This window comes from Panthera uncia, assembly GCF_023721935.1.
Source record: "Panthera uncia isolate 11264 chromosome A1 unlocalized genomic scaffold, Puncia_PCG_1.0 HiC_scaffold_17, whole genome shotgun sequence".
NCBI classification, from domain to species: Eukaryota; Metazoa; Chordata; class Mammalia; order Carnivora; family Felidae; genus Panthera; species Panthera uncia.
In genome coordinates, this window is record NW_026057577.1 from 145,645,758 (window position 1) to 145,662,881 (window position 17,124).

The 17,124-nt window shown below is 43.8% G+C and overlaps 1 protein-coding gene across 1 annotated transcript in view; it reads left to right on the forward strand.

Moving 5' to 3' along the window:
* The window catches only part of SEMA5A (semaphorin 5A), a 474,488-nt gene that overhangs the window by 435,547 nt on the left and 21,817 nt on the right, over positions 1–17,124 (forward strand). The window contains exons 17-18 of the mRNA XM_049648285.1: positions 11,537–11,762; positions 15,000–15,218. Of these exons, the coding sequence (XP_049504242.1) occupies positions 11,537–11,762; positions 15,000–15,218 (445 nt within the window). The remainder of the gene's footprint in view (positions 1–11,536; positions 11,763–14,999; positions 15,219–17,124) is intronic.

Genomic DNA, 17,124 nt, shown 5'->3' on the forward strand with positions numbered 1-17,124 from the left:
CCCACCTCCCTCCGAATTCGTGCGTTGAAAACCTAATACCCAAGTGATGGTATTAGGAGGTGAAGCCATTGGGGGTGATTAGGTCATGAAGGTGGAACCCTCATGGATGGGAGTGGTGTCCTTATAAAACTGTACCCAGTGAGCTCACCCCTTCCCCCATGTGAGAACACAAAGAGAAGTTTGTGACCCAGAAGAAGGCCCTCGCCCAACCATGCTAACCCTCTAACATTAGGCTCCCGGGCTCCAGAACTGGGGGAAATACATTTCTGTTGAACCAGTCTGTGGTGTTTTGTTATAGCAGCCCGAATGCACTAAGACATTTTCCAAGTGTTTACAGATTTGCGGAAGGTTGGACAATAAGAAGCTGACCTTGGGGCTGAGTTCGTCTTCTACCAAGCCGTCCTGTGATTCAAAAACTTCTCTCGATGCCATGGAGGATGACTTGAACTCCTTCATGTTCAAAAGTCCATACCAGCATGAAAATGCACTGCAGTTAAAGAAACTTATTATAAGGAAAATAAGGTGATAATAACATGCAGTTGATACGTGTGCATATATAGGCTTTAACAGGTAGTGGCCACATTGGCTATGGATAGAAAGTAGCATTTCGCAGGCATATATGATGGGCAATTGGGGCTTAATAGTGCACATTCTGCATTTATAAAGCATTTCAGTCGCCAGTGCTCCAGCATGAATGTTATGAAAAAAATAGAGCTGTAATTTTAATGTGTGCAAGTATGTCTAAGCGCAATGGGTTTTGAATATCTCTTCTCACCGGCAAGGTAACCACCATTTATTAGAAAGAGATTTGTTTTTCCGTGGACATATCATTTTTAATTGTTTTCTTGAGGCACGGTTGGCATATGATACACTGCACGTTTGAGTATAAAATTTGACAAGTTTTGGTAACTGTGCACATCCGTGAAACCATTGACACCGGCAAGATAATGAACATGTCTGTCAACCTCCAAGTTTCCTCCTTCCCTTTCTGCAGCCCTGCCTTCCTACACGTCGCCCATCCCAGGTAACCTCTGGTCTTTCTGACTCCACAGTTTTCATTTTCCATCATTTTACGTGAATGGAATTATACAGTGTCACTCATCCTGCTGGCTTCTGTCACTGGGCACTATTTTCAGATCCCTCTATGCCATATACGTCAACAGGCCGTTTCTTCTTACTGCTGAGGAACAGTCCATTATCTGGATAGAAGACGATCTGTTTCGATAGTCACCTGCTGACAGACATGTGGGTTGTTTCTCTTTTGGGCTATCACCAAGAAAGCTTTTAAGAATATTTGTGTACCAGCATTTGTGTGGACATCTACTTTCTTTTCTCTTGGGTAAATGTCTGGGAAGAAGATGGCAAGGTCACATGGTAAGTGTATGTTTAATCTTTTAGGAAGGCGTCAGATGGTTTCAAAGGGAGGGTGCCATTTTACATTTCTAGCAGCGGGGTAAGAGAGGGGGTCCTGGTGCTCTGTGAGCTCACCAGCGTTGATGTCAGGTTTGGGGTTTGTGATTAATTTAGCCATTCTAATGGTGTGTGGTGGTTTCCTTATGGTTTTAATGTTCCTTTTTTCCAACAAATGGTGTCGAGCATCTTTATATATGCTCTTTTGGTCATCTATCTATCTAATCTTGTGAGATGTCTATTTCTATCACTTGGCAATTTTTATATTAACTTTTTTTTTAATGTTGAATTTTCACTTTTTAAATATGTAATGGGTATGAATCTTTGATTTGATTTGCAAATATTCTCTCTCAGTGTGTGGCTCGCGTCTCTTTCTCTTCACGGTGTCTGTTCCAGAACAGAAATTCTTGATTTTGAATAATTCAAATTGTCATTGTTTTTCTTACAGGAGTGATGCTTTTGGCATTGTAGCTAAGAAATCTTTGCTTAACCGAAGCTCACAGAGGGATTCTTCTAGGTTTTCTTGTAGAAGTTTTATGGTCTTAGATGATTGGTCTATGAGCCATTGGACTTTATTATCAAAGGGGGAGCAAGTTATTGGTTAAAGGTCTTCTTATCACATATGGAGGTTTAATTGCGTTTGCTCCCTTATCAAAACTGAATAATTTATCCACATGCAAGTCTATTTCTGGACTTTCCAGTGCCGAATTCCTTTGCTTAGTGTTCTATCTTGATCCTTATACCATGGCATGTTGATTATTGTAGTTCTATGAGACTTCAAGTCAAGTTGAAGTCCTCCAGCTTTGTTCTTCCTTCCCAAAGTGTTTTCAATATTTCTGTATGAATTTTAGAACCAGCTTGTAATTTTTACCTCCCCCCACCAAAGCCTTCTAGAATTGTGATTAAGATTGCATTGATTTGGTGCATCATTTAGGGGATTTGGTTTCCTTTAGTGTACAAGTCACGGACATAATTTGTGAGCTGTATTCCAAGTGTTTCATGTTTTTGATGCTACTGTAAATGGCATTCTTTTTTTAAAATTTCTTTAATGTTTATTTTTGAGAGAGAGAGAGAGAGAGAGAGAGAGAGAGAGAAGCAGAGAGAAAAGGAGACACAGAATCTGAAGCAGGTTCCAGGCTCTGAGCTGTCAGCACAGAGCCTGACGTGGGGCTGGAACCCACGCACCGTAAGATCGTGACCTGAGTCGAAGTCTGACGTTTAACCAACTGAACCACCCAGTGCACCTGTAAATGGCGTTCTTTTAATTTCTGATTGCCCATTGCTAGTACATAGGAATGAAATTAATATTTTATATTGATCCTGTATTCTGAAACCTTGATAAATTAATGTTACTTCTGGTAGCTTCATGGTAGATTCTGCAGTATTTTTTACATACACAATCACAATGTTTGTGTACAAAGAGAAAGTTACTTCTTTTTTTCCGTTATAGATGAATTGTAATTCTTTTTGTTTCCTAGCTGTACAAAGTAGAATTGTCAGTATAAAATTGACTAGAAGTGGTAGAGGCAAATATCCTTGCCTTGTTTCTGATCTTAGTAAGAAAGCACGCAGGCTTTAACCATTAAGTAAGGTGTCACTTTTGTATATTTTTAATACATGTCCTTTATCAGATGTGGGAAATTTATTTATTTTCATAGTTGTTGGAGAGTTCCTATATGGCATGAATGTTGGATCTTATTAAGTGATATATTTGCGTCTTTTGACATGATCTTACAGGTTTACTTTCTAGACTGTTAATAAATGGTGAATTACAGTGATCACATGTCAAATGTTAATGCAACCTTGCATGCCTGACATCATTACCACTTAATCCTGAGAAATAACCCTTTTATGCAGTTTAGAGTTTTTTTTTATTAAAATATCATCAAGAATTTTTGCATCTAAGTTCATGTGACATATTCACATGTAGTTTTCATTTCTTGTAATGTCTTTGTCTGGTTCTGATATCAAAGTCAACCTGACAATGACTTGAGATGTGATCCCTCCTTTTCATGTTCCTGGAAATGGTGTGTGTAGTTGAGTTTATTTCTTCTTTTTATATTTCGTGTCTCTGCTTCACATGTTCAGTCTTGCTTCTAGCTTCTTGAACACATGAAATGCAGTTATCATAACTGTTTTAATGTTCTTGACTACAAATTGTGTCATCTGTGTCATTTCTGTGCCAATGTCCATTGACTGGTCTTTCGCCTCATAATAGCTTGTGTTTATCAGCAGCTTCCTTGTGTATCTGATCATTATAAATTAGGTGCAAGGCATTGTGATTTTTTTTTTCCTTGTTGTGTATGGGACACTTCTGTGTTCCTGAAATTATGCTCTCCTCTAGGACATGATCAAGTTACTTGAAACCAATATGATCATTTGGCTTTTTCTTGGCTTCATTTGTTGAGATCAGAACAGAGTTTGGGGTGATTTTTCCCACTGAGGAGGCAAGACCCTGCTTGCTACTCTAACGGATGCCCAGGGAATCGTAAGATTGTCCACTCTTGCTCTGAGGAGCGAACACTATGTCTGGCCCTGTGTGAGTGATGTACTCTGTTCCCTTCGATCCTTACAGGTGGGTCTTTCCCCACCCGTGTGGTTTCCTCACGTGCGTTCACTGATTTGTACCCACCTGAGTACTTGAGGTGGGATCTCTGCATAATACTGGAGTTTTCATTGTGCATCTCTCTCCTTCTGAGAACCCCAGCCTTTTGGCTTCCTCCACCTCTCAGCTTTGTCTCCTCAATCCCTCATCTGTGTGCCTGGGCTTCTCCTTCCTCCACCACGGCCTGGAGACCTCATCAAGGTTGTAGGCTGGGCCAGTAGGGGGGCTACCCTCATGTTTCCCATCACTTGGCAATCACTGTCCTTCACTGCCTGGTGTCCAGTGTTTTAAGCACTGTTGTTTCATACATTTTTCAGTTATTTTTTGGTGAGAAGGTTAATCCCACTTCTGTTACTCCATCTTGGTTAGAAGCAGAAGTCATCCTGTGGCCACAGACTTTTGACTCCATCATCTCGTTTTTACTTCTCTTCCTTACTGGGTACCATACAGCTCATTTCCAGGACTTCCCGTCAATCTATGTTCTCTTTGCCCCAGGGGTCGGGGATCACAGACCTCCTGCTGTGCACAAGCTTGGGTGCTTTGGCCCTTTGCAGGCCAGACTGCATCTCTTCCTTATTTGTTTTGTGCAGAATGGCTTTCTGTCTCAGCAAGACACCCTTCGTTGCTGGAAGAGAACTTGATAAATGCATATGAAAACCGTGCGTATTCCAGATGAGAATAAATTTAGTTCATATCTTCAGCTATTCATAAAATGACTTTAAGGGTAATTTTCTTACTTTGGGCTGAGCATATGCTATCAAAATTTTGCTTGAATTGTCACCATCTATTTTGCTTTCAACCTATGGAATATAAATATTGTAGTGTTTTTCAAAGGAAAAATGAACAGCAATACACAGAGCCCGTCTTAACCACCGAAAGGTGTTCCGCAAACTTATGCATAGTCCCTCAGAATGGACTTATTTGTGAATTGATCAATATGGTGTATCCACTCACCAAAAAATAAATAAATTAGTAAGATCGGTAATATAAAGTAAACACGACAAACTTCCCGTGTGTTGGTGGGAGCAGGCATAGAAATAGACAAACTTCCATGACATTCATGCTTTGATTCTTTGAACCAAGGCTGAGGTGATGGTGGCCTGAATGACCAAAAAGCCGATTCAGGTGGGAGGGCCCATTTCTGTTGGTGCCTCCTAGACATTAAGTGAATGGTTCTTTCAGTGTTGACTGGGATAGAGAGTACGTGGGGGAACATATCTAGAGAATTGTGTAATATTGCTTTAGTAAGCATTCTTGATTTATTTTTCTTAGTTGTGCTTGACCATTTCTTTACATTTTTTCCTTGCTGCATCAACTGTTTCCTTTATTGATTTTTATGTTTTTCCAGCTTTATTTTTTTTTCCGGAAGTAACTAACATAACTTTGTATAAGTTTAAAAGGCACCTCATGTTGATGGGATACGTTTATTATTGAAAAATAATACTATTAAACTACCGCCTCCATCCCATCACATAGCTACCACTTCTGTCTTGAGGTGAGAACATCTAAGATCTACTTTCTTAGCCACCTTCAGTTATGTGATACAATGTGATTAGCTATAATCGCCATGTTATCCATTAGATCCCCAGACTTGTTAACCTCATAACTGGAAGTTGGCACCCTTGCGTATCTCCCCATTTTACCCATCTCTCCAATCACCACAATATCTATGTTGCTCTTTTGTATTTTTGTATTTTTTTAATAATTTTTAAAAATAATGTATTTATTTTGAGAGAGGCAGAGAGAGCATGAACAGGGGAGGGGGAGAGAGAGAGAGAGAGAGAGAGAGAGAGAGAATCCCAAGCAGACTCTGCAGGGTCAGTGCAGAGCCCGATGTGGGGCTCCAACCCACGAAACTGTGAGATCCTGACCTGAGCTGAAATCAGGAGTCGGACACTTAACTGTCTGAGTCACCCAGGCACCCTGAGTCTGTACTTTTTAGATTCAACATAGAAGTGATATCATGCGGAATTTGTCTTTCTCTGTACAGCTCATTTCACTGAGTATAATGTCCTCAAGGTCCATCCAAGTTGTTGAAAATGGTGGATTTTGGGGCACCTGGGTGGCTCAGTCGGTTAAGCGTCTGACTTCAGCTCAGGTCATGATCTCACAGTCCATGAGTTCAAACCCTGCGACAGGCTTTGTGCCGACAGTTCAGAGCCTGGAGCCTGCTTTGGATTCTGTGTCTCCCTCTTTCTCTAACTCTCCCCCGTTCATGCTCTGTCTCTCTCTGTCTCAAAAATAAATAAACATTAAAAAAGAAAAAAGAAAATGGTGGATTTTGTTTTCAGAAGATCATTGTTGCACAGGAGTTTTGACTCCAAACAAGGCTCTTATGCACTGTTTCCTTCTCCACAAGGCTTCAGAATATCGATTCAGTCACGACCGACCATTTGCTTCTGTGGTCCAGCTTGTTCTGCGGTCCAGCTTGCTCTCTCTGGCTTCTTCTCTCAGAGGTGCCGAAAGCTAGGTGCTGGGTAGAGCAACTTTCTCCCCAAGCATACTTGCTGTTATTCGATGAGGCTTTGCTGACATTACCGCCCTTAAAGTTTATGGTATCGCTGTGAACACTGGCCGACGGTAGTGGAATTGAAGGAGCTACATCAACAAATATTTTCTGAGGGCCTAAGCTAAACTGTGGCAAGAGAGAGTCCCCTCTGAATATTCCCATCTGCTCTTTCTTCTCTTTGTACAGAAAATATCATTTGCTCTTTCTTTAGCCTTATTGCAGGGAATTTTCAGGGACCAAATAAGAGATCTCCGTTCTAAGTGGTAATATTGGGCCAAACCATTTGGTGAGATAAAGAGAAAGCAACACTCAGGTTTTGGATCAGTTCTTTGCTTGAGGACTTTCTCAGTGGCTTGGAGTCAAGAAAAGTGAAATGGGACAGAATATCCATGTTAGACTTTGGCTTCCCCATAGAGTAATAACAATATCTTACATTCGTATAGCTTCCCATGGTTTACAGGGCGTTTGCATAATGGTTTCAGTTGACCCTCATGACCACCTTGTGACATACACATGAAAGGTTTGTCATGGGAGAACGTGGAGAAGACCTTCAAGCTTCAGATCTATGTTCCTTCACATGTTGCCTGGAGTATCATGACACTGCCTGTGTATGTCTATAGAAGAATTAGATTTAAATATAGGATGGCTGACAACCTAGTAACTGTGTTCCTCCTTTGTTCTTAATAAAGGCCATAGAATGTTCTAGGATGAAGTCTATCCAGTGATAACTTTTATCACTGGCCATAAGCCTTGAGAACCTCATAAGACCCAAATAATCTAACCTGAGGCATAAAAGCCTGGCTATATGGGGACAGTCCCTTCCGTTTTATGTCTACACAATAGTATATATTATAGTATATATTGTGTATTATCCATTGTATTGTATATTACATATTCTGTTCACCCAGCATACCACATCTTACGTATCCATCCATCTTTGCTGCACACTTAGTTTGTCTCCATATCTTGGCTACTTTGAGTAATGCTGCAATAGACATGGGAGTGTAGACATCACTCTAAGACCCTGATTTCAGTTTCTTCAGATATATACCCAGAAGCAGGATTGATTTTAGTAACCATTGTTACCTGATGATTTCCACCAGAATATCAAGAATCCTATGTGGCAAGTAATAGTCATTAGCTCCCTGAAACGTCTTGGAAAACAATTTCTATTTTTAGCATCAAATGTAAGGCTGTTCACATCCCGTTCAGGGTCGGGTAGTTACTGTCGGGGTTCCTCAGCCAATCATAGTGCGCATATTCAGCTGAACCATAGAACTACTCCCCCTTGAATCCAATCACTTTATAATTTTGGCCATTAATATAAAACTGATTGGTCATACTATTTCTTGGCACGTCGTAATTCTATATGTTAAATGAGTGCATCATAATCAAACCTCAAAAAGCAGGTGGAAAGAGAAGTTCTGAGTCTCATGGTAGACTGTGTACGATGAAGAGACAACGAACAGAAGAACAAACTTGGTTATCAGAGATCAGGTCTAAGAAGCTCGAATTGATCTTTATTCTGGAGCTGGGGCCACCCCTGGCACACATGACCCCCCTGCCCCGCTCAATATGTCACCAGCACACAGAGACCAACTCAGCTACTTGGCCCAGCTTTTGAATATATTTGCTAGTCACATATTTCAAAAAGGAAACTTCACCTCCATAGGAAATATAAAATATCTAGTGTACAGAAGCTAAGAGTTATTGGGAGCCTCCTGTATATTTGTTTATTAAGATGTGGGATCTTACTTTTTTTTTTTTTTTTTTTTAGCGTTTATTTATTTTTGAGACAGAGAGAGACAAAGCATGAACGGGGGAGGGTCAGAGAGAGGGAGACACAGAATCCGAAACAGGCTCCAGGCTCTGAGCTGTTAGCACAGAGCCCGACGTGGGGCTCAAACTCACGGACCGCGAGATCATGACCTGGGCCGAAGTCGGCCGCTTAACCGACTGAGCCACCCAGGCGCCCCGGGATCTTACTGTTTTATAGGTGACGTCGAACTTACTAAGGCTTAAAGACCTGCATTTTTTTAAGCAGGGGTCCATAAACCACATATGTGCTGAGTCCGTTTCAGCAAGGAGCCCCGGACACTTGCCCAGCCAGGCTGGCACAGAGTGATGAAGGGGACGACGGTGGCGTGTGGCATTTTCAATTTGGGGATGGCAATGCTGTCACACTGTCAGCCTGGAAGACCCCAGACAAGGGTTTATTGTATTCCTCTCCTATGGCCTCCATCTCGAGAGAAAACGAGAGGGCTCACGCATGTCCCATCTAGTCTCTCACATGGCTGGGTTGATGGCATTCGTTGGGGCTATTTTTTCATTTTGGAGCAGCATCCAAATAATACCGTGATAAAAGATGCTATAAACAAAGGGAAATGAAGTCATCTGTCTTCCCGTGTGTTGGTGTGGAGATGAGAAGGACCAGCATTGGGGGGGCGGTGGGGGGGGGATGGCCAGAAGGTATTAAATCAGAGAAGCACTTTCCAGATTCTCTGCTGAAGGCCTATGATGTCACAGACACGAAGAACTCCTGAGTATCACTTCTAAACTTCTTTAAAAAATGGGTTATGAGTAAAGAAAAGCAGTGAGAACAATTCGAGTCATGACGAAATAGGTGTTTTAATAGGCTTCCAGAGCGAGCTGGCCTTGTGGACACATGTGGCCAGTCTCTCTCCTGTCGGAAACTCTCTGATGTTGTATTAAAGGAGTATTCTTTCAAAGCCTGAAGCAACAAAGACAGGTCTTCCTGGGCCGGAATCCCTGATTGGAGGGGGGAATGAATTAATGGTGGATTCCTAGAAGCTAAACAACCGCCCCCAACACACTTGGTGTGTGAGGGACCTGGATGAGAAGCAACAACCCGTCAGTGTACCACCCCCCTCGGTTGTGGGTGGTATTAGCCAAGTTGGAAGGGAAGACACTGGATTTTGATCTAACCAAAATTACAGCCTAGCTGCATTCAGATAACAGGAGACGGGGATGTTCCAGGCACCAGGGTGGGGTAGGGAGTAAAGGGCCAGAGCCTCTTTTTTCAGTAGCACACAGTGAATGAGTAATGCCTAATCCTGGAATATTCTAGTTGTCAGATCTGTGGGATAAATATGGAAATACTCAACTAAAAGGTATGGGGGAGGGGCACCTGGGTGGCTCAGTCGGTTAAGCGTCCGACTTCGGCTCAGGTCACGATCTCTCGCTTCATGAGTTCGAACCCTGCGTCGGGCTCAGTGCTGACATCTCGGAGCCCGGAGCCTGCTTCGGATTCTGTGTCTCCCTCTCTCTCTGCCCCACCCCTACTCTCTCTCTCTCTCAAAAACAAACAAACATTAAAAAAAAAAAAAGATACAGGGAAAAGATAGAGTGGTTCTCTTTTTCATAAGAAAGCTTCGAGGGCTATTTAACACTTACTTTATGTATATGTTTAACATTGATAAAAATGATTTTTAAAGTATGGTCATAACTGGGTGCATTAAGTATCGTTAAATGAAACTTGCTTTATCGTGAAATGGAAGAACATTGAGGTAGTGCTGTGTCCAAGGTCAAACCCTGTACCCCTCCTATGTGGCGCTTCTTCTGTTTAGAATTCTTGACAAATAAATCTTTAAGAATTTTAATAATTGGAGTCCTGAATTCCACCCCCCACCACCCACCCCATGCCCCATTTGCCAGACCTTCATCTGTACCCTACTCAATGACTGGGACGCCCCGCCTGTGCTTACAAGGGAGATGTCTGGTAGTGAGGGAAGGGAGGAGAAGCAGAAATACCATGGTTGTATCAACGAGGGAAATGCTGTGAAACTTACACAGTGGAAGTTATTACAGGGGCGCCTGGGTGGCTCAGTTGGTTAAGCGTCCGACTTTTGCTCAGGTCATGATCTCACAGTTCATGAGTTGGAGCCCCACGTAGGGCTCTGTGCTGTCATTGCAGAGCCTGCTTAAGATCCTCTGTCCCCCTCTCTCTCTGCCCCTCCGCCACTTGTGCTCTCTCTCAATAAGTAAGTAAATAAATAAATAACATATTTTTGCAAAGAAGTTATTACGTATTGTGTATTTTATTTGGATAAATAAATACTCCACTACTCTTATGCTTAGAATCTGTGATCCCAGAGCTTAAGATACTCATTAAATCTCATTGAGCATTATGTTGTCCAAAAACGAAAAGTTTTGGTTCCATCATTTGAACTTCAAGCTTTTTTTTTTTTAAAAAAAGCTAAGCTCTGGGCGCCTGGGTGGCTCAGTCGGTTAAGCGGCCGACTTCGGCTCAGGTCATGATCTCGTGGTCCATGAGTTCGAGCCCTGAGTCGGGCTCTGTGCTGACAGCTCAGAGCCTGGATCCTGTTTCGGATTCTGTGTCTCCCTCTCTCTGACCCTCCCCCATTCATGCTCTGTCTCTCTCTGTCTCAAAAATAAATAAACGTTAAAAGAAATTAAAAAAAAAAAAAAGCTAAGCTTAACATTGGAATAATGAGCAGTTTTGGTTATTTATCAGGTGAAAGACGGAAGATGGTTTTTATGGGATCACCATTCTTATTCACGTACGGTTACACTTACTGTCTCATTCTCCTTGTTGACACAGGATAAACTGTGCAGATTCCTTCTCTTGTTTTAAAGTTTATTTATTTTGAGAGAGAGAGAGAACATGAGCAGAGGAGGAGCAGAGAGAGAGAGAGAGAGAACACAAGATGGCTCCGTGCTGTTAGCGCAGAGCCGGGTGTGGGGCTCCATTAGGCAATCTGAGATTGTGACCTAAGCCGAGATCAAGAGTAGGACGCTTAACCGACTGAGCCACCCAGGCGCCCCTGTGCAGATTCCTTCTGTGGTTGACCTGAACCCCGATCATCCTCTTAAATGTCCAATTTAACAAAAATGTGTTTTCCACTTTGTAGAGTAGCCGGTGGGTGTCAGGATGTGACGTTTTAGAGAGCCCTGTCTCTCAGTAAGGGAAGGAAGCCCTGGACCCAGTTTATGCCCTACGATAAGCACCTGCCGCACCCTTTCTCTCCCAGGAGTACCAGCCTTGCAATATCAACCCGTGCCCCGAGCTGAAGAAGACCACACCCTGGACGCCCTGGACGCCCGTCAACATCTCGGACAATGGGGGCCACTATGAGCAGCGATTTCGCTACACGTGCAAAGCCCGCCTGCCTGATCCAAATCTGCTGGAAGTGGGAAGACAGAGAATCGAGATGCGATACTGTTCTAGCGATGGAACCAGCGGCTGCTCTGCAGACGGTGAGCAGCCAACCCCCCAGGACCGACCCAACTCGCACAGACCCGCGTGCGACCCCATCTCTCAGGTCACAGGCGAGCAAGGGGCTCTTTTCCTTTTGATTATTTTCCCCTCAGCAATCTACGACAGTGATCCCACAAGTGCACAAATGCCTTTTGTAGCAAACTGATGGGAAAGAGTTCTATACTGAGGTGGTCCTGTGAACTCAGCCCTCAAAATAACACTGCCTTCTTAATACATCCAGAAGAGTTTCGGGGGGGGGGGATTTATTTAATATCAGAAAATATATCAAGGAAGGCTCAGTCGTCTTCCATGAATCTTCTGGCACTAAAATGTAAGCTGCAGATAAGCTTTTCCTTTGATTATCCCCAAACTGGACGAAGACAAAGAAAGACCATCTCTGTGTTTCTGTCTATAGAAGGATCTTTCTGCGAAAAAGTTCGGCCTGTGGGGATCCTTTAATAGTCTCTGAAATTGCTCTGCCCTTTTAATCCCTTCAATACCATATTAATAGCAGAAGGGAAAGCTCTAAGAGAGACCACAAGATGCACCCTCCGCCTGGCCCCGCTGCTCAGTGGGCTACTCTCCTCTGACAACTCACTTCCTCCCCCTGGAGCTCAGCTGTCTCCACTGCAGGAAAGGGGGTGAGCCTGGCCTTCCCAAAGAGCTTCATTTCCGCTTCCTTATTCATCACTTCTGTCTTTCTCATCTACTTTCACAAAATTTGTCCAATTCTAGAAAGGAAATAGGTGTTCACAGATGGTTCTCAGAACATGATGTGATGAGGACGGTGATAGTAATGTCGTGCACCTGGAACATTTCTCAGCACTTTTGTGTTTATGATTCCACCTCATTCTCCCAACATGAATGTAACATAGTCACCGTCAGTGACACTTTTAGAGAAGGATCCTTAGACCCAGGGTGGGCGGCCTTGATGAACCACTGAGGCAGTCGCCATGTTGGACTGACATGGATGGGATAAATTCATGGGGGTGTGATAAACGTCCTCCTTCATGACCAGAGGGAAATGGCTCCAGAGTGGCTCCACGTGAGGACCACTGGTGGCACACTGGCCACAAATGTCCCTGTCTCCCCCAGGAGCCTCTGAACTGCAGGGGCATCTTGGATCTGCCAGCCTTCATGACTGGAGGCTTGGCAGTTGCCATTGAGAGCCACACCTAATTGTATGTTCTGACATTAACTATTTCCTGACCTCAAACCATCCTGCTCACTGTAGTTCACCAACTAAATATAAGCCTGTTCATTGTTTCTTGGAAAAAAAAGTCTGCTTTAGTGAAAAATGTTGTGTGAATAAGTCTACAATTTACATAAAGAAAACACCCATACATGTAGAAAATCAAGCAAAATGATACTCACTCTTATTAATTGTGTAAAACCCTGCTGTAAGAAGAAAAGATATATGATAGAATATCAAGAGAAAACTGAGGACCCATTTGAAAGATCTGCATTCCATAAGGGATCATCCTGTGATGTCATGTTAGCATTGTGACATAAAATACAAAATCCCCAGTTAAAGATGAATTTCAGATATTTTTCAGAATTTTTAAAAATATGAGTATGCCCCATGAATCTTTTCTGGATAAGTATGACCCATGCAATATTTGGGACATACTTACCCTAAAATATTGCTAAAATTTGAATATCCAAATTCATCTGAAACTTGGATTTAACAGGGGTTCTTCTATTTTATTTGCAAAATCTGGCAACGCTGTCTCTGAGTCATCCACTTATTTTCTCATTTCAGAGCAGGCAGTGAATTTTCTTATTTCTTATTTCATCTAAGTAAAAAAGAGACAGTGAATAGCAGTGTGTCCCTACAGGAATGTCATTGTCTTTTCTGAACATACATTTTTTTAACCCTTTCATTCTCAGATGCATATAAAACCATAGCTGATATTTGTTTTCAATAATAGTAATATAAACTAAGAACAAGTTTGATACACATTTATAAAAAATATCCCATATTTCCTCCAAAAGTATATCTTGAGCAAGCCTTAAAATGTACTTCCTCTGCCTTGTGTCTTAGGGGCTTCTGGTTCTAATGACCATCCACACGTTTTGGTATGGACATCTTGAAAATACAGAATCGGGCTTCTTTGCCTCTGATTGCCCAAAATGAGGTTTGCCTGTGCATTGTTGTTTCTGTATTGATTAAGCACAGAGTACCGGTTCATTACAGAAAGACATTTCTAATCCATTTTCTCAAAAGAGCATCCTTCCTAGGTTTCTGAGCCAGAGTTTTTAACAACAGAGGAGCTTAGCAACAGGGCTGTGAGTGTATTTGCCTTGTCACACCTCCCGGGAACTGCGTGGCATCCTCAGAGTTTTTTGTTAAAACCCGCATCACATCGCCAGCGTTTGAGAGAATTACTGAATATCTGTAATATTGTAAGCGAGCAGCCATTTTCACCAAAGCAAGCAGGAATGTTGACTGTGGCTAATTAAATGGCTTCCCAAGTGTAGAATGCTCAGAGCAGACCGGACCCCAGTACATAGGCAGAGCCTGTTCTTAACAAGACATTTCCTCGCTGCTGTGCTCTTACCGCCGCATGTGTACCTGGGAAAACACACCTGTTGGTAAGTGTGCTGTGAACTGCTTGGGAGCGGGTGCCACTGGGCAAGTTCATTCACAGGTGTGTTCAGTTTCGGGTCAGGCGCTCCACCCCTTGCCCGGTTCTTGGACAGACACCTGTCGCCCTGGCCTGTGATTCCGAAGCAGTTAACTCTGAATTATTTCCGAGACTTTCACCAGCATTAATTCACTTTGGAAAGGCTCACGGATAGAGGAACGGGTTTAGAAAAATGTCTGAATCATGCTTCCGTTTGTCCAGACGGATGTCCCCAATGGTGAGCATGGCCTGGTCCTGGACAGCCCGGTTTTGTTGCAGGATTCCCAAGGGAAGGGAGAAAGTTGTGTTTTCTTTGTAAGAAGTTTCTCAGGAAAATAAGTGACCTACAAACCCAAGGAAGTTACCACATTTACAAATCTAGTTCTCAGCTGCATCCTATGCAATAGCAAACGCAGAGAAAGAAGCTTCAGCGATTGGAGATTATCATTCGCCGCCAGTTGTTTGGTTTTTGAAGCATCAGAAGTATTCAACCGATGTTGAGAGTGTAGTTCTAGAAACGAAGCAGGCAGCCGAGGCTGAGTGAAGGTTTGCACTGTGTTTCCTCTAAGGACTTCTAATAGAATCACACTTGGGTCGTTTCCTTGGCAGGCCTTTCTGGCGATTTCCTGCGTGCCGGGAGATACTCCGCCCACACCGTCAACGGGGCGTGGTCGGCCTGGACGTCGTGGTCACAGTGCAGCCGCGACTGCAGCAGGGGCATCCGGAACCGGAAGCGGGTTTGCAACAATCCCGAGCCCAAGTATGGGGGCTTGCCTTGCCTGGGCCCCTCCCTGGAATACCAGGAATGCAACATTCTGCCCTGCCCAGGTGAGTGGATTGAGTAATCTGGAAAACTTCTGAAAAATCAAGGGCCTTAGAAGACCTTCTGATTTAGGGAGGCTCGTTTAGCTTCCCCAGCCTTAGGCTTGAGATTATATGTATGTAAAGACTCACAGACTATATTTTCTAACTGCATTGGTGTAAAGACACATATAACCTAGGCTGGATTATATTCATTTATTTCTTCTGATATTTTTAAATGTTTATTTATTTTGAGAGAGAGAAAGAATGAGTGTGGGAGGGGCAGAGAGAGAGGAAGAGGGAATCCTAAGCAGGCCCCGAGCTGTCAGTGCAGAGCTGACCATGAGATCATGACCTGAGCCGAAACCAAAAGTTGGATGCTTAACTGAGCCACCCAGGCGCCCCTATGTCTCCTGATTTTAAAAGCAACTACAACATTCTTGTGAATCCCTATAAAAATCCTGGGCCCTAGGCATCATGCCTGATGGAGAAGTCGGCCCTGCCGTCATGGCCTGGAGAGATGTGTTGTGTCCTTGAAGCTGGGAGGTTGACCTCCTCCCAAATTGATAGGCCCAGCCGTCCCGGGACCGCCCTCCCCCCCCATACCACAGGCTCCTCTTCCAGAATGACAGGTATCGAGAATGACCCACCAGGTGCCAGCCAAACCAGCCAAATCAGTCAATCAGCAGGCCTCCACTCTGTGCTGAGTTCAGTCCTCTAAACACACACTCTTCTCCCCTGGAGGCTGGCGGAAGCTGTGTTGTCTGTGTCCTGAGACCTGGCGTCTCATTTCACGAACTCCCAGAAAATCACAGGGTTAATAAATGAGCCTGAAGAGCCTCCTTCCTCCAGGACAGGACGCTGTGTGCACCGTCTGCCCTAGTCAGCGCTCCAGTCTCTCTGTGTCCCCACTGCCACAGCTCTGGATGTGGCTCTGGCACCTGACTCGCTTCCACCTGATGCTCCCGTGGTCAGAGTCTGCCATCGATGCCGCACGGCCACCCGAATTCCTGTTGACGGCTGTGCGTGTTGTCTTTGGCTCTGTCAAGTGAAGGCTCCAGGACAGCCGAGAATTCTATGACGGACCCACTCCCTGCAGTGTCCCCGGCTCCCAGCATCAGCCTGGCACCCACGAAAGAGCTCTCAGTGATCATTCACGGAACGATGAGAAAACAAGCCCGTGGTTACTTGACCTCCCTCCCTTCCTTCTTTGCTTCAATTCTGTCAGCAAACATTTCTGGATAGCCCACTGTGCACCATTCACAGGGAATACGTGGGCATGGTGATATGGTCCCGGGCAGAAAAGAACCTAGAGTTCGGTGAGGAGGCATCCTGGGAATGATGTCAACCCAGTATGGTCACTGGCTATTGGGCTGATGACCAGATGTAGTGACTATATCAGCCGAGGACCCATTGAGCTGGAATTATGGCAGCTACCCCGATCAGGTGGCCCCTGAACTGGATCCTGAGGGACAGACAGGAGTTGACCAAATAGACAAGCAGGGATGGTGAGTGAGGGAGGGTGATTCCAAACACCAGGTACAGTGATTTTAAAGATACAGAAGCCTGCAAGCATACCATCTTTTTCAGTGGGTACAAATAAGTTTCTTAGTTCCTTAAGCAAGGAACTCTCTTGCAGCAGACCTCAGTGAACATTTGTTGGATGGGTGAATGGACAAAAGGTGGATGGATAGATAACGGATGGGTGCTGGGTGAATTGGATGGATAGATAGGTGGATGGATGGACAGATGAATTGGATATTTGATGGATGGATGGATAGGTGGGGGATGAATGGATGATGGGTGGATTGGTAGATGAATAGATGGGTGAGTGGATAATAGATGGATGGGTGCTGGGTGAATTGGCGGATGGATGGATAAGTGGATGGATGGACATGAATAATGGGTAGATGAGGGATGGATGGATAGGTGG